Here is a 23,947-nt window from a genome sequence, read left to right on the forward strand (position 1 = left end):
GCTGCAGAACTAAGCAAATACAGGTGATCTACCACTCATTTACCTCCCCAGGATGTGGAGTAGGAGTTCAACAACATGAATATATAATGTGACCAGGTTTAGTCACCTATTCACATAATCAAGATATCTGAGATTAGTCTTAGGATACCTCTCAACCCAGCCAGATCAATAAACAAATCTGAATTTACCACTGATATGATTCTATTTTCACCACACAGAAAGACAAGAAGAGCCAGACAAGCTCTTCAATGCCACAGGGTGGCGATAGACACCGAAAAAAACACAGGGTGGCGATAGATACCGAAAAACCACAGGACAGTTAATATATAAATATTGTTAAATGCTGCCCTCTGCTGATGGTTCTGGAAACAGTACATCACATCACATCAATGAAAAATTTGACTTTGACTATGAAAACCATGTGAGGAAACAAAATGCCAAAACCGAGATGTCCAGAGAGGCTTGTGCTTTGTGTTCAGAGATGGCCAGAGCCTTCACACATACACACCACTGCATGTGTACATGTAAACAGATTGGATTTATCAATTTAGACCAACAAGGGTTCCCTGATGGGGCTGACAAGGTAATCTGAGAACTATAGCACCACTCCACAAGAATGTCCACAAATGGCGCAGTAACTCAAGAGTCGCAAAGAGTGTAAGGAATACCCTGCATGCTTTAATGAACTGCAAATACAAACATGAGGGAAACGGAGTTGTCAACAAAAATAAAAACATTTAACATATACAATTAAGTGCCACCCACATAGAACTACATAAAATGTTGTCTTTTTTACCTCTTAAAACTGCAACACAATAAATCCACTAATCCTAAAAGATAAACACAATAAAAAAGTAGAGCATCAAATAAAATGGACACAGAAGACTCAACACACATTTGTGTCCAGTTTAACAGCATTTGCAGAAACAAATATTTCCCCTCGAAACACAAGACAGTTTCATTAGCATATTCAACTTAATAGACATCTTTGAACATAAAACTGCAGCAAGGTATTTCCAGAAATAAGTGACAAAATCTTAACATAATATTAGCCTCTGAGGCCTTGCAGAAACTACACTTAAATGGGACATTTCTCTCACAACTTGTGCTTCTGTACTGTACTCTCCAGGAGTAGAATGATATGTTGTAATTTTGGGTCATTTCAATAATTGATCTTCACAATCAAGTTGGAGTTTGGCAGTGAATTTGTGCACCGTCTCCACAATCCAGTTTGTTCAAGCCTGTATGAGACAGGACAAAATAAGTAAGAATAATTCATATACAGTACAAGATGTATCGTTCAATATAGCAAACAAGCTAACAGTAGAGTAACTCAGATAATTCTAAATGTATACAAAGCATCACTACTGGTTGGTTGCCTGTGTGTCAGTGTACACCAAATGGACTTTGAAGTGTACATTATTACTGTAGGTTAATATGGGCTATAAATAGGATTAAATCACTGGCACAAAACTGTCCATTTCAGAGGATGTACTCACATGTGACAGACCACGCCCCCTCTGTCATCCATGTCCTGCTGGGAGGAAAGATGGACACAGATCCAAAGATGTCAGCCAATCAAAAGCCCACCAACACTACCTGCCAACCCTCCTCCCACTGGACCAAAGGTCATCACCCAAACCTGTGTGTTCACTGTGTGCTGTGTGTGTTTCACTAATTCACAGATTGGGATAAATGCAGAGACCAAATTTGCCTCACAGGATCAAAAGAGTATATATAGCCTTAGCCTACTTATACTTTAATGCCATGCCAAAGCAGAATGCAATGCTTTTGTCAATTCAGTTGAAAGGTGGTTATGGTAAGAGGTCAATCCGCTGAGTTTAGTGAAATGCTCACAAACTGTATCTTTTTTAAGATCAAATATGGTGTATCCAGGGTGCAAGTGTGTAGTTATTTGTAGTAAATTTATATAGTAAACTCTTTGTAAAATCTTACAGTCTATAGCTTTGGTTATTAGGCCGAGTACTGAAAGAGTCAGAACAACAAAATGACCATTAGGCACAGTTGTCATGCCAAATGTGAATGAGGCACTGCTAGAAAGTCCGACATTCTTTTGTTGCTGGTCAGACCGTGAGCATATTTCTACCATCTCAACCCCACAGAGGCTGCAGTGGACTTGGGCCTGTGGGGGCTGATCCTCTGCCTCCACTCTGTGCAGACGGACTGACATCAGCAGGTTTGCGCTCCTAGAGCCCCCCACGTTTGATGAAGAAAGCCCTTCAACTGACACATAGCAGGGGCACGCGTCCTCCACCTCCTCTGCCTCTCCTGGCCGCCCTGCCCGCTGCTCTGCCTCGTCCTGCCTAGCGAGCACCGGGCAGCCACGGCCCATCTGGCTCTCTCTGGCTCATCTGCTTCCCTTAACAACGACCTGGCGAGAGGGCCGCCCGCACCGCCTGCGCGCCACACAAGGGCCCAATGCTTCCTTCTGGCGTCACTTATTTACTGTTATGGCCACATTATGTGTTGACAGGAAGGTCACTTCAGTTCAAGTAGAAGAGAATTTGGTTGACAAAAGGGATGTATGGCATTTATTTGAGAGCAATGGAAATTGCTAGTGTCAGTAATTGTGGTGTCAGTAACATAACTACAGTTTGACTGGATTCAGAACACACAGACACAGACACAGACACAGACACACACGACACATACTATATTCTGCAGCTGGTCAGGCTGTTGCAGGGGTCTTCCCACAGTGATGAGTCTGGTCACATTAAGGTGGTCTTGATGTTTCACAGCAATATCCCTGGTGCTAAAGCACTGTGCCCTGTGCTCCTCCTTTGAAACACACACAAAAAGACAAAGCACCTCTGAGACCTGCACACACACTCCTCACTACTACCAACACAGACAAAAAGCAGAGCCCCAGCACTCAGGGTTGTGGAGCTGCCGTGGAGCTTCAACAGAGGGGGGAGAGGACCAGAGGAAACCGGCACCGGCTGCAACCGAACGGTCAGTTTCCATTGGTCCAACGCAAATTTCATTAGATTAGCCCAACAGGCAGGGGGAACGAGACAGAGGACGTCTTCAACCGCTTCAAACTCTCAGTGAAGCTGCTCCAACTGCCTTCCAGAGTTTACCCCCGACACAGAACAACTCCCAGCAGCAGTCTGTGTGTCCTCACAACCTTCCCATCCTGCAGCAGGCCTTATGGCTCGTGCACACACACACCACCAACACCACCAAAAAAACAGCACATGATAAACCAATAAAGAACCATAGAAAACTCTCATGGGTCCTTCCACGTAGCCCGATTGATGCATATTCTTCCATCCACCTGTAATGAGAGGCTAAAGTCAAAGCACAATATCTTTATAAATATTTACATTTATTTTGTTGAACAGACAGATGGAAAAAGGAGACTGTGTGACAGAACATAATGCCAAGTGAGCAGCAGTTTGAAAGGGCTCAATCACTAATGTGTAGAGAGATTCCCATTTGGCCCATTTGGTTTGTTTTTATCCTAAGTACAACTGTGACCTAAGCTTTAAACTCTAACTAGCCCAGGTTGCTATGACTAATAGATCTCTTGTAGAAACCATTTCTCCATAGTCTGTTGCTCCACTGCAAGTTCCAATATTACTTCTTCAAACACAGCACAAAACATTTGGCTTCTAATCCAGGCAAAACACCTGCACGTATTTATTCAGCCTTACAAGGGCGTATTACATCTTCCATATCCCACAGAAAACACAGGAGAAAAAAAATGTATCTGTGGTCTGCTGGTCTCAGCGCTGGGTAAATTGATTAATCCCTGTCCTTAGCAAATCACACCCCTCATTGATACCAGTCACCTCGTAAGACGCATTATCCTGGAGTGACAACACTTGACAAATTCACCATCTGCAATAAGACGGCGCATTGTTAACGGCCTGTTAGCGCAGCACCTCTATTATTCTTGATGAAAAATTAATTTCCCTTATCTGCAGCTAAGCTCTTCAATCCAAATCCGCCAAACTGGCAACTCGCTCTTAATAGGTATTACAGGCACACAAACGCCTGCACACGCACTACTCGCACACGCATGCACATAGAAGATTAATTGCGCGTCTTGGGTGGGGGGTGGGCATCCATTTCTGCACACCTGCAAGATACTTGATAGTGGAGAGTGGGAGAAAGATAACATTGTCAGGGGCTGCCTAGACTGACAGCAAAACAATGTCCCCTAGGTAACATCTCGCCGAGCTGTCTTTCAGCCCAGGCCTGCGCGCTGCCATGTCAAAGGCAAACGTCATTGATCTGGCTGCCTGCAGATATTTCCCCTCTGCAAAGACATCCCTCCCACACTCCCCTCTATTAAGACTGACACCATGTTATCTTCATCGCAGCTCAAAGCCCAGCCGCCGCAACACTTGCCTTTTCTTCTCAGGATGCCTTTGAGGAGGCAAGGGGTGGGGTGGGGAGGGGAGATCTGAACACCACCACAATGCACGTACTGTAAAAGGTTGCGTGCTTAGCAACAGTGTGTGTGTGTGTCACTAAGAGGAAATTACAAGGTTTAAAAGAGATGAAAGAACACCTAGAGGAAAACTCCCACCTTGAGCAGAGGGCACTGGTTATAAAGCTCAATGTGAACATTCACAGAGCATACAGGCCTCGCATAGAGATGAAAGAACTTGAATGAAAGAAAATAACAATGAAAAAAATACAAATAATTGTAACAGAAGGTAAACAGAAGGTACCTGTAACACCTCAGGAAGCCGAGTCCCATCAGACAATATAGAACAAAAGGATGTTTGTTGCCACTATGTCTTCGACAATTTCAACAATCTGAGGTAACAACTCAAATTGTGGAAAATAAAATCGCTAGAGGAAAACACATCACCTTGCACAACTAATTTACAGGAAATGTAGAACAAAATAGAAATGGCCAACACTGAACATCAACATAGCTGAGACGAGCTTTCTGCCTAAACAATGAGGACCTGGGGGAAATGCTCCTCTAGTGTGGCATTGTGCAAGTGCTAGTTGTAAGATTGAGGACAGGGTGTGTGGGTTAGGAGTACATTATTCCCCCTAATTTAGATAAAAACAACTTCAGAATTTCATGACAAATAATTTATTTTCTGAAATAGTAATCTAATTTTTTTTTCCAGGAACTGATCATATATGTCTTTGATACAACCCATGTCACTGTTCTTCAAAAAACTTTTGAGATAAAAAAAAAAAAAGAGCCTGACATGCAGTGGCCAAGGACACAGACTCACCTCTGTTGTGATGTGCCGAATGACCTTCACCGGCGGCCGCCCCTCGTCCTCACAGTGGTCCTCTCTCTGAGCCACGGTCCTCTTGAGCATGGGCCTGATGGGCAGCACGGGCTCCTGCTCCTCCCCCAGCACCCACGGCTGCATCCGTTTCTGGGGCCTCCACGGGGGAGTCCATATCTTCGGGGGCCGAAACCAGCGCTGTTCGTCCGGATCCAGCGGCGGCCACGGGCCAGACTCTAAATCATCCGACAGGAGTTCCGCTGAGTCGCTCGGCTCTGCCGGGGGTGCAGGCATCACCTGAGGCTGGGGCTGGCAGGCGGTAGGACCCTGGAGGCTCCGAGGAGCCGCATCCGAGGAGAGCGGCCCGAGTCGGAGCTCTGCGTTGGGTCGGCCTTCATGCACTATGTGGCACTGAACCTGAATCCCCCTCTGCGGACTTGGCTGCTGGGGAGGCTGGACTCCTGACTGCTGGAGACGGTCAGTCCAGCTCTGTGCTGGCCCTCTCTGGCTTTGCTGGAAAGAGGCTGGTCCTTCTGGCGACGGTCCATCTCGCGGAACCTCTCTAAAGTGAACAGGTCCCATGTTGTCTGGCCCCTTTGCCAGCCAAATACAGAACACAGAACACAGGACAAGGAGAGATGAATGTTAGAATTACAAGACATGGCTCCTAGAGCCACGTTTCTCCCTGATGAGAAAATAATCGGAACCGGGGAATGCATGGTGCTCTATGCACACTACAGGCTAGAGGGCAAACATGCATTTGTGCAAAAAAACAACAAAAAAGATGCACATACCTGGAGAAATGCACCTTCAGAGTCAAACTGACATGGTGGTGGAGGTGGAGGAAACTCTCTCTGGGCTGTCTGGTAGGGCTGCGCTGCCCATGCCTGGCCCCACGGCTGGCCACATTCCCTGGGCCACCTCTGCTGCTCCACCGGGCCCTGGCCCACTCGCTGCATTCTGGTGGACTCCTGCAGGGCCATCCGCTTCTCCTTAGCCTGCAGCTGCCTGCGCAGCTCCTTCTGACGGAGGACCTCCATCCTCTTCCTCTTCTGCTCCTCCATCTTCTCCCTGTAGGCCTGTGTCTCCTCATCCTCCTGTCAGGCAACAGTGGGACAGGCAACACATTACAATCAACACACCAAAATATACCAATATATTGTCCTATACCTACCTGTTGCTGGGATGTACATAACATAAGCACACATTATTTATTTAACACATTGAAAGCATGAATATCATTACCCATTCGAAATATGGATTATTCACTAGACTGAAATGTTTTGCTCTAGAATGACAATGAATTTTAGTTGTTATTGTCCACTCCTTACAAAGTAATTTCATGTAGTATGGGGTGAATTGCCAGATCTCTACGTTTTAATGGTCTGTTGTCCATTTTTTTTTAAGCTTTAACAATTCAATCAGCGAGTAAGACAATATCCATTAATTCAGTGTGACCAAAGTTAATGTGCTTATGTCTAAAAAACATTTTAGCAATGAAATAGAACAAAAGTTAATGTGATCACCATAAAAGGACTACAGCAGAAACAATAAAGAATATTTCAATACACAAAATCACAATACGCTTCTCATCACTTTCATGTTCAAGGTTCTAAGCTAGAAAGCATTAGCGTGTGTAGTTGGCTACATATTTCATCTAAAGAAATAACTGACATTGTCAAAAACAGGGACATTGCCATTCTTTCGGTCCCCACCCTCCCACCTCCCCTGTGAAGGCATGTTATCACAGGGCTGCTGTGCTTGGAAGGTCACTGACAATGCCGGATGTGACCGTGCGCTGGGGATCACGAGGACTGGCAGCGGCGGCGGTGGGTGGGAGTGATTGATTGGCAGCCGCACCCTGTGAAAGGGGCTGCAGAAAAGGCTATTGATTTTTCGCCGAGTGCATTCTCCGAGCTAATAATTGGGTCTAATGACCAGCTTTCAGCAGATCCGCCTGACCTTGAGCTGACTGCGGAGGGAGTCAGGACTCTATTAGCCGACACTTCAGCACCATCACAGGACCTTCCTCACAGGCCTCTTTCAGAGACTCAACACCACTCCCATGATTACATCTAAGGACTCTCGTCAGATGTGCAGTCCTCTGCTTTCACCCACCTCACCTGGCTCTGTTTAACCGCTTTTAGTGTAAAAGGATAAAATGTTCAAAATAAATATCAAAACTTCATGAAACTGTTCAACAGCCGACACGACACATGCATTTCCCCAAACTTGACACAGGAGGCATTCATTATTCACTTCTTTCAGTTCTATTTGTGCTTGCATTGGTAGACTAATGATTGCACAAAATGAATTTTGCCCAGTGACTTCATAAGAGCTGATCTGCCAATTCTTCTGGCCAACTCGGAGGCCCACTGACCCTTAGAGAGCTGAGCTATTGACTGACCTTCTCCTCTGCCTTCACGCAGGCCTCGGCCGGGGGGCTCCGGGCGCGCCGGACTGGAGACGGGGGCTCCTCCTTGACCTTCTGACCCACATTCCTCACAGGGGCCCGGGGCTCCGGAGCGCTGCTGGCAGCCGCCTCCGCCTTGGCACGCTGCACTGGCACGGGCACGGCCGTGGCGGTCACTCCCCTGGCAACCACCGCGGGCTTGGCGCTCAGCTCGCCCCTAGTGATGGGCCTCACCTGCGCGGCCGGCGCCAGAGTCAGACGTAAGGCGTCCGTGCTGCAGATGCGTGCGGGAGACCGGACTGGCGGGAGGCCAGGGATGCGTGGACGAGGCTGGACCTGAGCCTGGGCCTGCACTGGACTCTGAGTGTGGCTCGGTGCTGCATCAGCAAAGGCACTCGGCTTGGTAAAACAAGGTGTGACCTGTGACAATCATTGACTGATTAGAGGTGCATTTTTCAGCCTTGCAGCACATTTTGTAAAGGTCATCTTCATTTTCATGTACGGTACACATCAACTGAAGCACAGATGTAAAACATCACACAGAACAGTGACACTCAATTGATGAGTTGGATCATAAGCACTTTTACAAAACAATGAACACTCAAGAACCAGAACATTTGGCAGTAAAATGCGTCACCGCTAGAGAAATAACGTCATTTGTGAATGTGTGTCCATTTGGCAGAGAGAGAGAGAGAGAGAGAGAGAGAGAGAGAGAGAGAGAGAGGGAGAGAGAGAGCGAGAGAGAGAGATAAATAAATCATCACTCCTCTGTGCCTAATTCAGGCAGTGTGAAGAAAGGGGTAGGCACTGCAGGGTGCTTTATGATTGGACAGATAGAGGCAGAAGGCAAACTGGGGGTGTGGTTTGGTGCTGTTGCCGTGGCAGCTGGTGTGAGTATGGTGATAAAGGTGTTGATCTGGCAGCAGCTGGTGATTCGGCGACAGCCGCTTTGCCGGCGTGGTGCAGTGACAGACTACAACTGCCTTTAAGCACCTATATCTGACCCGACACTCAATACAGTGTCCCATTGTAATCTAGTTTAACCTCAGTAGTCTAAATCTCCATGCACATCATTTGGAATTCTTCTCCACATTTCACTAGCAAGTGATTTTGCTTTTCTTTATACAAACCTAATATATCACCAGATCCAGATCACCCCAGCTTTTCTGCATTCACAATTTTTAATGGTTACATGACAAGTCATTCCGAGATGAACTCTGTGTGTTAAGGGCATGTTTTAAAAGACGAGTGAAAAGCCAATTCTACCACTAGAGGGCAGTCAAGCCTCTAGTACTCACACTCATTAGATGTGGCACTGGAGTGGCACGGCTGATCTCTGGGGCACGCTGGCACCCAAAACATGCCAGTGTGATGACTACATTCATAGTCATAAATAAGAAATATTTGCCACTAAAAACAGAGACTGACATAAATGTGTGCATTCATATGGTTATGTGGGCTCTTTATGAAGACTGCAAGGCATGTATATGTATGTATGTATGTATGTATACATGTGTGTATGTATGTATGTATGTATGTGTATGTAAGTGCATCATTGACTACCTTAGATCTGGCAGGATGAACAGGCACACAGGGTGTGGCTGTAGGCTTTTCTGAGGTGGGGGAGCAGGACTGGGGCGACACCTGACTCTGGGGCAGGAAGGGTCTGGAGTGGAGCTGCCCTGAGTTCAGAGCCATCTTATAGGGGGCAGGTGGAGGAAGGGGAGACCTCAGGGGCTCTCTGTGCCCCGCTAGTGGCTGCCCCAGCCCGGCCTGCCTCCCCATCTCTCTCCCTGGTCCAGACCCAGACCCAGACCCAGACCCAGACTCCAGCGCCGGGCCCAGCCACGGCCTCTGCTCCATCCGTGGCTTCAGCGGGGGTGGTGGCCTCCTGTGGGACTGGCCAGGCAACCTGGGACTGCAGTCCAGTGGACGAGGGCAGCGCCACTGATCAAGCATATGCTGTCCGGGGACCAGGGGCTCTTTGAAAGGAAAGGGGAGGGGGGGAGGGGGGACAAAAAAGGAGGAAGTGAGCATGTGGTGCCATATTGCCACATCTCAGCTGATCTGATGTGACATCTCAACTTCTGCTTACACCTTGGGCAGCCTGGCTGCGTCCCGCAGGGTCCTGGGGAGTAGCCATACCTTGAGCATCCCCCATGATGGGCCTGCGCGGCCAACGCGCTCCCTATAATTCTATGTACATAATGTTTGCTGTGAAGCAGTATGCTGAACATTTCCCAGGGTGCAGTGGGGCATCCCGTCCTAATGTTCCCCTCCGCCGTATCAAATGACCAGGCTGCCGTGAGGTAGTGATGGGGACGGTGTGTGTGTGTGTGTGTGTGTGGGGGGGGTACTCACCGCTGCTCCTCCTCTCCTTTGGGGGCGCCTGTCCCCTCCAGGGCTCCGCATGCTGGGACCGCAGGGGCTGGGGGAAGTGAGACGGGCCCGCCGCAGCCACCCCCTGAGGATGAGGAACGTGAGCGAGCAAACACAAACACACACACACACACACACACACACACACACACACACACACACACACACGCATTAAATAAAACAGTCAAAGAGTCACAGCAAAGTTTAAAAGACAGACACACACACACACACACACACACGCATTAAATAAAACAGTCAAAGAGACACAGCAAAGTTTAAGACAGACACACACACACACACACACACGCATTAAATAAAACAGTCAAAGAGACACAGCAAAGTTTAAGACAGACACACACACACACACACATACATACAAAGGGCATGTAAACATGCCACAATGGGATACAACCTCAGATGAGAACACACACACACACACACACACACACACACACACACTGTACACACAAACATTTGGCAGAAACAGACACAGCATATTTTTATACAGAATTCTTGAAGATACTATAAGATACTCTTCATTCAGTCATTCTCAAATGTTCAATTAAAGGCTAATTACATTGCAAAAAAGTGAGCATTGGGTGAGCTCAATCTTAAATCTCACAAGGCATATGTATAATTCTACAGGCAGTTTTGCAGATTTAATAAAACTATAACAAAACCGCATGCATTATTCACACGCATGGCAAGCAATGCATGCATGCATGCATGCGCACACACCAAAGCAAGGGCACACACACACCCCATAATTTAATTTTCAAAAGGAAAAAAAAAAAAAAAACAGAAATCATTCTGCTTGGTGAGCCATAGTGCGGTACAAGAGTTTAGTTATGAATCCAGCCAGTCATTTCCCAAGCCCACCATCGCCCTCCTACTCATCACCTGAGCTTTACTTTCTTGTCAATAAAGGCTAAAAGTGTAAAAATATAACTCTAAAAATATACTACAGTATATTACTGTAGTACTACAAGTATAAATACATTTAAACACGCATGGTGGGTTCAAAATGAATGGTGTATGCGTGTTCTGTATTTACAGCTTCCTACCTGCCGCTAATTGCCTGATCCCTATCACCCCTAATCAACATTCTAAATGAAAATTGATTACTTTTCCCCCCTCTTCACAGTGGAGAGGGAAGCCAGGCTGACCCAAACACAAAGTTAATCAGCGCCTCTATGCAACAGCGAGGGAATGGCGAGTGAGAAGGAATAGGCGGCCATTGTCCGCGTAATCAGTTCCCCACTCAGAAAGGTCGCACTCAGCCCCCAGTAGGATTTAATTAAAAGGACGCCACAATGGGCGGGCGGCTTGTGCGAATTTGATAACTACGCGTGTGCCCATTCACTGGCCTGGCATGAGCTGGGGAGCGGGAGATGGACGGACCAAACGAGAGGAAACGAGAGAACCAAAAAAGGATATGGAAGAATGAGGAATGGGGGTGGGTCTGGGACAGAGAGAGAGAGGGAGGGAGAGGGAGGGAGAGAGAGAGAGAGAGAGAGAGAGAGAGAGGGGAGGGAGGGAGGGAGGGAGGGAGGGAGGGAGAGTGGGGAGAAAACAAGGAGAGAAGAGCAAGGGCGGGGAGAGAGAGAGAGAGGGAGGCCATTCAGCAGGGCTGTATTGTGGCCCTGGGCTGGACTCAGGAGTTGACTGTGCCAGACTGAATGAGGTGGGCAATTCACAGGACAACAGAGGCACGTTTCATTAATGCCACCTCCACTTAGCCACTGCTCTGTGTTTGGGATCAGCTCCAACGCCACAGAGGCATGGGGCGCGGCCGCACTGGGACCACTATTCTACGGAGCCACAGAAACCTCAGAGGAGAGACTCTGCTATATCACCCAGCAGTCGCTCAAACAACACAAATATGCTCACTGCATTCATTTCTGAGAAATAAATAAATCCTATTATGTGGTAAATATTCATTGTAAAAAAAAGTAATTACAGGTCCTTTTCATGCCTTGGAAGGTGAAAAATTATTCTAATCAATCCAGAAATGTAATGATATGCCACCCTCTTCATTATGCTCACCTGAGGGACTTCTCATGATTAGAGGAGAAAAAACTCCCTGCCAGTTTCCTCACCTTGCAAAGCCTATGACACCTCAGTAGTGCCAATACAGCAAACTAGTGAAGCATCCACCCGTCCACACACACACACACTCTCACAGGGACACAAGCGCATGCACACACACACACACACACAAGGACACAAGCGCACACACCCACGCACACTCACACACGCGATCACACACACACGCGATCACACACACACACGCCCACACATGCTCACACACACACACACACACACACACACACACACACACACACACACACACACACACACACACAGAACCCGTTATCTGAGTCCGGCACAATCAGAGCTGTCATTTACTGCAAACAAACAGCAGGCGGTGCATTCTGTGTCGCAATTAATGGAATTAATGAGATCATTCACTGGAGGCAATCCATCCATTTCAATTTGATGAAATCCTCAATGCCGTTTCGCCCTTTTCTATTTTTTTCATTTTTTTAAATGAACTTTCCAATGACGGGCAGGATTAATATTTAAACACCCCCCCCCCCCCCTCCACTCACTCACACTCTCGCTTTACCCCTTGCGGAAAATAGTCTGTACACACCCAGGCTGCAGATGGGGCCCTGCATGTACGATTAGTGTGTGATTGTATGATAATGGTATGATAATCGTGATTAATCAGATGCCCACTGGCAAATGAAAGTTTCTGGGGGGCATTTTGTCACCTGCATTCTAAATGGCATCCTACCCCAGGACCGGTCCGAGGAAGCTCCGTGATTGGCTGGGTGAGACGCGACAGGGATTCGCCACCTCCGCTGTGGCCCGGGGAGAGACGTCCAAACACCGCAAAATAATAAACAGCGGCCAGAGAGCCCCAGCCCCTGGACTCGGAGCACATAAATGGCCTGGCGCGCATGTGGCGGGGAGCAGGGGAGCGTTTGGGGCCGAGTGAATAGAAGGGGGCTGACACTCAGGCCGGGCAGTGGCTTTGACACAGCGACCCCGAGAGCAACCCAATTTTCTGCCTCCCTTTCAGGAAGAGCCCCCCCTTGCCAGCAGATGTCAATCAGGCACACACATCCCAAAGAAAGAGGGTCAAGGCAAAGCATAGTTTGGACGTTTCTGATGCCCGTGGTGACAAATCAATGATTTCAGCTTGAAAATGCATTTGGAAGGACGTGACACTTAACACATGGCACTCAGTTGGAGGACACACTCGCGTATTTCTAATTGAAGAGGGAGAGACAAATCATTTTATTTGAAGCTTTTCATGATTTTCTGAGAAGAATGAACGCATCTAGGCTGAAAAACTGTTTCAAATAGCTAAGCCAAATTCACAATCCCCCTCCCCCTCTGCATCTAAATGAAATAAACATAAGTGCCTAAAGCTGCTATCAAACATTTCCAGTTGTGCTGGGACACCCATCAATGTTTACAGATTCTCAAACAGTGTTTAGCCAGGGCAGGGATGGTTAATAGCTATATGACACACACACACACACACACACACACACCTACCCCTCCTCTTTTTCTCCTTTTGTGTGGATGCGCGCACACACAGACACACTCAGACACACACACACACACACACAGAAAAAGAGAGAGCAGCTGCTACTCACAGAGAGGCACTGGGGAGCCACAGCAGGCTTGGCCTGGCTTTGTGCACACATCAAGGGCACTGCAATGAGAGGAAGGAGCCCATTAACCAGCTCTGTAGGACACAAACACACACACTCCAAAACAAGTGCGCCCGCACACCAAAGACAACTCTCATCATATCTGACAGTGAGATAGACTACATCTAATATGATATTCAGTACAATATCTGTGAAATTGTACTTAAAAAAAGAGCCACATTCATGATTGCTTTAGTGTTCTGTTGGGTCTGAAATTAAAATAAATTGAAGTACATTTAATAAACCGTTAGTTCACCCATCTGAATAATTAAAAAAAGAAAAACATAACAACCCCTGCAACATGAAGAACAGAAAACCCCATTCGCGAGCTTTGCATCATTGTAAGTTAGGAGAAAATCAGAAACCTGGATGTGCTGACGACACACATGATAAAACCCGAGCGCCTGAACCTGATCGAACCCAAGGAGATGAACGTCCAGTGAGGATGGCTACTGAACGTGCGGGTCCCTGGGGTGCAGCCCTACCCTGGTGGCCTGGCTGGCTGTAGCTCTGCGGTGGGCTGAAGTAGCGCTGTTGAGGGGCCCGGGGGCGTGGATGGCTCGGCAGCGGCGGCTACAAGAGCGGACACAAACACAGAGAAACACAAAGTTACGGGAGAAGACGACGGGCGTCCTACCGTGTGGCAGACGCCTAGCGGCAGTCCTACCAGAGCAGGGGAGCAGAGACAGGGTGCAGTGTGGGGGGAGAGGGCCAATGTTAGCAAACTAAACACAAACACAGGTGGCAAAGCCACTGAACGGGCATTGGGCCAATGCCATGCCAGGCCAACAGGCCTGCCCAGCAGCTCGTCCAATACTCCGTTGGTGGAGGGTCTAAGAGAAGGACATTCACTGCTGGGACAAGGGTACTATGCACCTTGATAGAGCTCAGACAAAACTCGTGATGCCACATCCCTACAATGAAAAAGAAAAGACAAAGCATGATAATAAGAAGCTTACACAGCAATAGTGTGAAAGAAAGAACACATGAAAAAACAGAAAGAGAGAGAATGAGAGCGAGATTGTGTTTCCAGAGGTTAAGGAGAAAAGGAGGTTTCAGCTTCCTCCCTGAGAGAAGAGAAGAGAAGAGAAGAGAAGAGAAGAGAAGAGAAGAGAAGAGAGCACTATTGATGGGCTGGATGGAGCAGCTGAGGGAGCTTCACAGAGCTGGGAAGAGCTGAGGCATGGGCTCGTTTAGCTGAGGAGGTGTGGATGTGTGGACATTTGGAATCTGATCGACTGCAATTGCTTTTGGGTGCCGTTATTCTTTCTGTGTTCTATAGCTTCTTTTTCTATATGCTCATATATATGCTATTGCTTTTTCTATGCTCATTTGGGCTCAGCATGTTTCCATTACTCTTGCTCATATATTTCTTTTATTATTTGCCCTCAAGCCAACTTGAGGCTTTTACTGTTTAAGGTCAAACGTTAAACGTTAATTAATATGCCTTTTTTTCATCTAAAACAATACCAAGCCCTACCAGAGAATGCACAGACTCCTGTTAAGGAGCTTTAAAAGATAAAATATCCCAACAACATAAGAGCTCCCAGAGATCTAAAGCACAGGGCACATGTCTGCAGTCAACAGGTTTAGTGTGGGATCAGAGCTGGGCCTGTGACCGTCACAAGTCATGGTGGCGGTGGAGATGAAGATGTCTCCCTGCCACCCACGCCTGTTAGTGCGGCCCCTGTCCCTGGCACAGGCAGCCAGCCACATGCCTCGCGCCTCGCACAGAATGCAAATGCGTCGTCGACGCCGCCACACTCGCGCATGCATGTGTGTGTGTGTGTGTGTGTGTGGGAGACACAGACGCATAATTTACTCCTGTTTCACCTTCGCCTGACCTGCTAAATTAGCAATTACAGCAGCTCTCTCAAGTCCCCGCTGCACAGCTCAGGCACCATTAGGGGCCGCGGCAGCAGATTGATTTCTTTCTGCCGTCATTCAATTAGACAGCCCACATGCCAGTGCTGTTTAACGCCAACAAAATGGCTCACTTCAGTGTTTTAAGTTTGATTTTGGATTCTATGCGTCCCATTTATATATCCGCAGACTGAAGTTTCTTAATTGATAACAAGTTTTGATTTGATTTTGTATTTGCTGTTCTTTTTAAATAACAATAATTTCCTCAGTGGAATTACATGGTCCAAGAAAAAAGAAATTCTAATCATAACAAAAAGACAGCCCGTATGTTAAATCCAAGGGAAAACACAAAACTAATTTCATGTAATGCGCTCCATACAGACAACTGCCAAGCTATTTGCTATAATCCATATATCAACACAGATAAGCATTGGTGAAGAGAGCGGGGGTAATTGACGTTCCCCTAAGCAAACTCCCATGGCTTCCCCAAGGACAGAGGAGCTGAAGGACAGAGAGAAAGACCAGCACACACAAACTGACAGCACACTAGCAGCACAGATAGCATGTGAGAGAAGGAGGAGCAGAGGTTGAAAAAGAACCCAATTTTTGTTGTCTTTAGTTGCAAAAAACTAGTGGCAGTCGACGGCGTGCATTTCACCTGCACACTTGACCGCTGGGCCTGGGGTTGCGGCCTTGGGTCGAAGCCTCTCACTTCCATCCTGCTAAGCATTAGATAGTTGGAGGGTGGTCGACGGCCCCCAGCTCCTCCACAAGCGATGTGCCGGCGTGCGGGGTCTCTGGCCCCAGTTCTGCAATCACCTGAAAGCTCTGCAGCACAATGTTTAAGAAAGCATTAGGAGGAACTTCCTTGAAAAAAAAAAAAAAAGGAGAGGAGCATTAATAACTCACCATATAACATTGGCGCAGAGTTGAATATTAAGATATTACACAAGAGCTAACTGGTGGAGTAAGAACTCCACTCACAGGTCAAACCTAATTATCACAAGCTTATAACTTAATAGAAAGGCTCCTACCATTGCTATTGCTGGACTAGACAGCAAAGTAATAAGGCTCTACTGTTTCTCACATTGGCTTTGAAAGATTGGATGTGAAAACGTATAAAACAACACATCAAATTATTCCGCTTCATCCGCCATTCTCCCCCCTCCTTTTTGAATCAGCAATTACTTCCTTCAGACCAACTGTCAGGATTTATTTCACTAGCCCCAGTAACGGCATGCTTTCAGATGACATCTCCAATCAGCCACTATGGGACCATTCTCTCCACAGGAAATAAACTGTCACTTATGGTCACAAGTTCTGAGACAACAGAAATTTCTGACTTCACTCGAAATGAGAATTTGTATTGGTTAAATGTTTTCTAGTAGGATGAGTTCTCTCGGGTGCTCCCTGGCCCAGCCAAAGCTTCCAAATTTACAGACTGCATTACTAATGTCCAAAAAGATAACTGGAGCAAGAAAAACAAAAGAAACATGGATTGTATTTCATTTTGTCATCACCGTGTGAACCTGGTTTACCTAACGTATCGGGGATGTTTCTCCTCTGACGAGCTCCGTCTGACAAGCGTACAACCACCATGCCCTCTTTCCTTTCACTCTTAAAGCGGGAATGACAGGACTGTTCATCCTCTTCCTCTTCATTGGACTCATCATCCTCATCATTACAGCTCTCCTGAATGGGTAAAAGAGTATATTTTTACCTCTGTGACTACCAAACTAACCAAGCAGCATGGACAGAACATGAAATACACAAAAATAATAAAAGTAATAAAAATGACTTTGATTCAAACACTCATTCACGCATTCCTCCGGTTTCAACTCTTTTCCAATATATAGACACCCACTCCCCTCCCTCCCCCCCCCCTCCTACACACAGGCGTTTCTCTCTCTGTGCCCTTTGTGTCCAGACTGCTCTGACACAATCAGAGGTGTCTAACGCCACAGATGGAGGCTACCACACTCTGCACCGCGTCTGCCATGGCTTGTGTGTGTGTGTGTGTGTGTGTGTGTGTGTGTGTGTGTGTGTGTGTGTGTGTGTGTGTGTGTGTGTGTGTGTTTGATTGTTGCATGTTTGTTGTATGTTTGTTGTGTCTGTGTGTGTGTCTGTGTGTGTGTGTGTGTGTGTGTGTGTGTGTGTGTGTGTGTGTGTGTGTGTGTGTGTGTGAGTGTGTGTGTGTTTGTGAGTCTTTCAGTGAACCAGATGCCATCTGCACGGCAGCCACTCATCACAGCTCTGTGTCTGGGCTGCTGGATGAAGAGGCACGTGGCGGACGACAGGGAAGAATAATTAATCCACGGAACAACATGGCAGAGCTTTAAGGGCCAAAATCAGCCAATCACATGAAAGCAATCAGACAGATCCATGAAGGAAACAAATCAATTCTGAATCAGAGAATTATTTCACATCATGCGTCTCAAAACCCAAACACTGGTAATTGTAAGCATGAAAAATAGACATTTTAAGAACATTTTAAACTTGGGAATGAAGTTCTCAAGATTCTTTACTTGTTAGTGTCTTTGCAAGTTATTTTTGTCAGGACAATAAACAATTATTAATACCCACGGAGTCCAATAATCAGATTCATTAATATGGGGCTCACTCATTTAAGAATACTAATGATTTTAAGAATACTAATGATTTTCTACTCATTTTTACTTCACTCTATCTAGAATGCTGAAGTCCACACACCTGTTTCTTCTTAAACAAATATAAAAAGACTCTGATGAAGGCGGGTGGGGTGATACAAGTTGGTGTATGTTAACACTATTTCCTTGTGCTAATGAACACTTATCCCTTCCAAGGGACACCAGCAGTTCTCCTTTGTCAAATTTGACAAGACGATGTATTTTTATATTGGTCCACAATCCACGGATTAATGATCACTACCTTAGTGGTTTCAGCTGTGGTGGATGCCTCTAGGTCAGACTGCTCTTTGATCTCGATGACCTGGAATATATTCAAACAAAGCAAATGTAGAATAAAGATTTCTTCTGTACATCATTTGGGAGTAATACTGCCTCATTGAGTCACACAATGGATGTCGGTCAATCAACTGACAGCACTGTTGGCCTCCAGGGAACTCTCCTGCTTAAAAGTATCCCCCCCCCTCTCTTTCTCTTTCTCTCTCTCTCTCTATATATATATATAAAATATCTCTATATATATATAAAATATATATCTTTCTTTCTTTCTCTCTCTTTCTCTCTCTCTATATATATATATATATATATAATGCATATATATATATATATATATATATATATATATATATATATATATATATATATATATATGAAAATTCAGGAGTCATTTCATATGCTGTTACTATGTTTTCTGTCAATGATGGTTATCATAGGAGATTTTTGTCATCTTGTCAGGGTTATCTTTTGTAGCAAACTCAGGTCTCCTATCTAATAGTGTGAAGCTGAACACATACTTTGCATGTACCAAAATCACTAAACACGTAAACTATGCATCAGTTATGGGAATACGTTTTAAAAATGCATACATTGTCTCCGTGCCACCGGAATGCATCTGTGCCCTGAACTGCTGACATAAACTCCTCATCACAAGCCAGATGACAGCTTAGGTCATGTCTTGATCGCGGAGATCATTTGCCATGAGTCAGACCCTTCACAGATCAATCACATCAGACGTTTCCTCCCAACATCTCTGAGCTGACCTCTCTTTCTGCAGCTCATTCCATATAAGGGCAGAGGAACGAGCCATAAAAAAAGCATCAATTACCTGCACCGTATCTAAGCCTCATGGATATCTTTTTAAAAAGGTCAATAATCTTTTCACCTGAGCATAAGCGCTATCAGATCTGGCCTAATCCTAGATAGCGCGCTCTCTCGCATTATCCAGCTGAGATAATTGGCAGCGCGTCGCTCCAGCGACACAAAAGTGTTGCATTTTCCGCTGGGAAACGGCGTTCAAGGTCAGAGCTCACTGCTGCCGCCCGCGCCCGCGACACAGGAGCAATCCAGCGCCGCCAAACAAGCTGTCAGCACAAACTTTGTCAGGGCGCAGATAAATAAACTGTCAGGGAGCGATAATAGATCTAATTTCACCTCTCCATCACACACATGCCTCGCCCCCACTTCCCTACCTGCCTGCCTGCCTCCCTCTCTCAGGCGCTCTCCCAATGGGACCAGAGGAGATTTCAAATCTCTCCACCCACCCCCACTGGCCCGAGGAGAGACAACAACAACAATGTTATCTTGTGAGATAAGATACACCAGCACCTCGGTGTGGACTTACTTGAAATTCATCATCGAACGGTTCATTGATTTCCACGTCCACAGCCTCATCCTCGCTCTCCTGGTCTCTGGCACATTTGCCTGAGTCTTCGGCCGCTGTGGCGTTCGCAGCGCTGCTGTGGCCACTCTCCTCATCTTGACCAGAGATGACCTTACCTTCAGGTTCTTCACTTCCCCTGGGGTCCACCGCTGGCCCTTCCCCCGGAGAGAGGGGAGATTCTCTGATTTCAGTGGGGATTTCTTCGTGGGTTTCCAAAGGTGGCTTTAGAGGAGTCGTGACTTGGCTGCTGTCTACTGTATCATTGTAGCTGTGAAAGGGGACAACTTTGTTCAGAGCATGAGCTGAGCAATACATTTCTGTCAATTTGAACCTGGCAAAACAGAAACAATATTGACTAATGGCCATCATCCCTGAACTGTATCTACTTATCATAGCTCTCCTGAGTCCAGCCACGTAATCCTTGTTTGGCGAGATAAGGGCATTTAGAAATAACACACTCATCATGGGCGATGTGTCTCTGAAGTGTTTGCTCAGCACTGAATGCTTGTTATGGTCAGAAAGCTCGACATGGAGAAGATGTCGGAGAATCAACCTTTCAGGCTCCACTGCAACAGCCAGGGCCGCAGCAGGTAGCAGAAAAGTTCACCTTACCAGATCGTTAGCTCCTCCTCATCGCTGTGCAAAAGGTCATCGCTCAGGTCTTCATCCGGCACGTCAGACATGTTCTGTGAAATAATGTACAAAAATGGACTTGCCAAATGCCTTTACAGGGCAAGATAAAGACTTGGATAGCATTTTCACACGGATGGACCTTTTCCCATCGAAACTATCTAAAAGAATCACATAATCATATAAAACCACATTGATCTGAACAATATACCCATGTGAAACATTTATGGTGAAGTAAGATCTTGTCAATATTTGTGATATGATTTAAGTGCTAGAACTCCAGTGATCTGATTTGACAGTGAGGCTCTAATATCATTCATAAACCTTGTAGCTTCCTTCATTTCCTCAGTTCTACCATAACACTTGCTCCGTCTCTTCACTGAGTGACACACCCCTTTTTGTGTACGGCACATACGGACACTGTGCCTCAGGACATAGTTAGTAGACCATATGAAGTTACTAGTGGGAAAAACAGGGCACTTTCCCCTGTGAAGAGACCACCTGTCACAAGCCCTGCGGCTCGGGCATAACTTCACCTCAGCTAAGCTGCAAATATTTGACTACCAAAGAGATATTAACTGAAGACCTCAGGAATCATCATGAAACAAAGATTAAACATTTCAGAGTCTTGATCATAATTCTTAATGACTGTTAGACTTTCTAAAATGCTTGAGGTATAGGCTAGAGTATGTAACACATTACAATGATTGCCAAGTATGAGTCTACCTTACCTTTCTGATGTCAGAGGAGGCATCATCAAGTAGACAAACATCCAAATCACTTAAGGGAAAAAAAATATATAGGGGAAATTCTTCAATTTGCTGCTTTTTGCTTTCAAATAAAAGTGTGATGACCTTCAGTAAAAGGTCAATCTTACATTACATCAGGAAATGATGTGTCTGTCTAGGGCATGTCTGCTTGGAGCTTCTGACATACAATGAAACATTAGCTTACCTGTCCAAGTCTTCATCTTCACTCCTCCTGGGGGACTGCTCTAGACCAAGCTTGTAATGTACATCTGACTCATTATCTGCAAGTACCAGGGCGGTAAAGGCCAAACTCGTGTTCAAGCAGACAGAACAGCTGTCAATTATGCTAAAGCAATGCTAAAGGAACATATGGGGCATCTTTGCTTCAAGCCAACACTTTGTATACTGAGTGATGCATAATGTCAGCTGATTTTCTCTTGTGTGACCACCACTAAGCCCATAACCCACACAAGGCAACAGCATTGATACATCGTATAAACAAAAATATAAATAAGCCTATGTGTTAAAAGGCTACATTGCTGGATGGAAACTTATTTGATAATGTGAGAGAAAACAGACTAAAACTCTAAACTTTAACAGAGTTTAGAGAAAACAGAGTAAAGGTCTTTAAGTGTTTTTATTAATGCACCAAATATCCTTCATTGTTGACTATTTCTGCTCAAGCTGACTTCTGACCCTGACATTGCCATCTCACATAATCTGTAACGGCGTTGTCTCTGCTAGCTAGCAACTATGATAACGTTAATCATTCAGAAGGATGCATTTTCTACGTTTACGCAATGCAGTTCAGCTCAGTTAGCTGGCTGACACAAGAAACTAAAATACCATATTCAAATGTCAGGTGGATAACAAGGTTAGTGCTAGTCATCCCCATCCATTCACTCATCCCTTTTTATCATCGCTCAAAAACATAGCTAACCAGCTGGCAAAATTTGCTACCTTACAATTGTCCAAAAAGTTCAACGTCCTTTGAACTATTTTAACATTAATATTACCTTGGAAATCGGTGGCCATGACGCTCTGCAGTTTACTTAACTTGCTAACCTAGCAGCTTCGCAGAGTTTGCTATGTGAAAAATTTGACCATGTGAGAACCATGGATTGTATGATGCGCTGTGATGGGAAGGAACTGACGTGAGGGATTGTGGGTTGATTAAGGTGAGAGATCTAGAATGATGATCTTTACCGACCCACACCCATGTTTCCTGTGTACAGTAGGTGTTTGACCTAAAAATAATGAAAGCAAATTCAAGTCTTTCTATAAAAAATGGACACTATCTCCATGATCTGTGACACCAAATTAGAGGGAAAAGCTCACCACCAGTAACTCACCACCAGTTGATCTACTTGAGCATGTGTTATGAAGGCTGTAAGTTGCTTCAAACACCAAGTAGACCCTAAGACTTGATCAAATAATAATTTGATTATTCAAATTGGTCATGTTTATCTTGTTTGTTTGTCTTGGGCCACCTCATTTTCATGAACTAGGCCAGATAGGTGGCATGCATTGAAATCAAACTAAGCCTTCCAAAGTTCCAGAAGCCCATAAAACACCATTATCCATTAATAGCAAAATAATGCCCTAATGGTAAAACGCTAAATCGGTGGTTTAATCTCATTTCCTTTTGGGTTGGTAGAGGCTAGAGATGTAGGTTTAAAGGCAAGTTCCATGCCCCAGCCTACACCATTCTGGGGGGTAATTTATTAAAGCTGCTAAAGTAGTTTTTCAGTTCAAACCGTTTTTAAATTACCTACTGTAAATATATAAACAGAATATGAGCTGCCCATTCTGAAGACCACGTTGACTCAAAAGACAGTCGGGCATCCAGGAGGAGCCTTCGAGGTGTACGGCACACTGTCTCCACTTGCAGCAACGATGCAGAGGACTCCAGGGCTGTCATGGCAATGTCGTGGCCTCTCTGACCAGTGGCGATGATGTAGGAGACCCCCGGGCTCTCAGTAGCCCTTCTGGCTGGTGGCAGTGAAGATGCGATGGGCTCTCTGGCGGCACAATTGATGCAGAAGGCTTCTGGGCTATTGATCGTTGATGCAGTTGTGATGGAGGCAGATCCTCTTGCAGGCAGTGCTGTAGGCGGTGGTTGCAGATCCCTCTTGTTTCTGGTGTGCTACAAGGACGTATGTGGTGGAATCAACAGGGCTGGGAATCTTCTGGGAATGTAGCCTCCAAGAGCTGGTGTGCTAAATGTATTGTTTTAAGTCCAGGACCTTTGACTGAATACCTCAGTGATTAGCTAGCCTAGATGAATGGCGAACACAGACCTCAGGTTCAAAGGCACATTTCGGCTCCCATACACCGCACAACCCCTAGGGAAAGTCATTTATTAAGGATGGATTTATGACTCCCCTGTCCCATATACTCCCAGAGAGTGCCAATACAGATGTTAGGCAGGTCACACTGACATTCATATATGTTTACAACACTGACAGTGAACATATAACATATATGCATTTTAACAGCTTAACACATGAACATGATTTTGATATCACAGATGAATGACCTAGTAAGGCAATGGTAGAAAAATCAGGATCAAAGATTTATTTACATATACACATCACACCACAGGAGAAACAGCATGGTTTCAAATATCCACCA

General features: G+C 45.8%; 1 protein-coding gene across 3 annotated transcripts; it reads right to left on the reverse strand.

Moving 5' to 3' along the window:
* Positions 1-710: 710 nt before the first annotated feature.
* LOC125302096 (RNA-binding protein 33-like) lies at positions 711-22,434 on the reverse strand. Of its 3 annotated transcripts, none has more exons than XM_048255125.1 (18): positions 22,330-22,434; positions 21,519-21,594; positions 21,296-21,344; positions 20,547-20,620; positions 19,896-20,202; positions 18,519-18,578; positions 17,150-17,303; positions 16,270-16,439; positions 14,234-14,321; positions 13,692-13,750; positions 10,003-10,105; positions 9,205-9,623; positions 7,636-8,061; positions 6,023-6,325; positions 5,229-5,822; positions 2,674-2,799; positions 1,500-1,537; positions 711-1,241 (listed from the first exon to the last, which is right to left on the reverse strand). In XM_048255125.1, exons 1-18 carry the CDS (start codon positions 22,346-22,348, stop codon positions 1,163-1,165), a joined length of 3,144 nt encoding a protein of 1,047 aa, XP_048111082.1. In that variant the 5' UTR covers positions 22,349-22,434; the 3' UTR covers positions 711-1,162. The 3 variants fall into 3 exon arrangements, with proteins under 3 accessions (XP_048111082.1, XP_048111077.1, XP_048111068.1); XM_048255120.1 differs by having other exon boundaries at positions 1,500-1,534; positions 14,114-14,321; XM_048255111.1 differs by having other exon boundaries at positions 14,114-14,321.
* Between the last annotated feature and the right edge of the window lie 1,513 nt (positions 22,435-23,947).

The sequence above is a fragment of the Alosa alosa genome, chromosome 1, assembly GCF_017589495.1.
Source record: "Alosa alosa isolate M-15738 ecotype Scorff River chromosome 1, AALO_Geno_1.1, whole genome shotgun sequence".
NCBI classification, from domain to species: Eukaryota; Metazoa; Chordata; class Actinopteri; order Clupeiformes; family Clupeidae; genus Alosa; species Alosa alosa.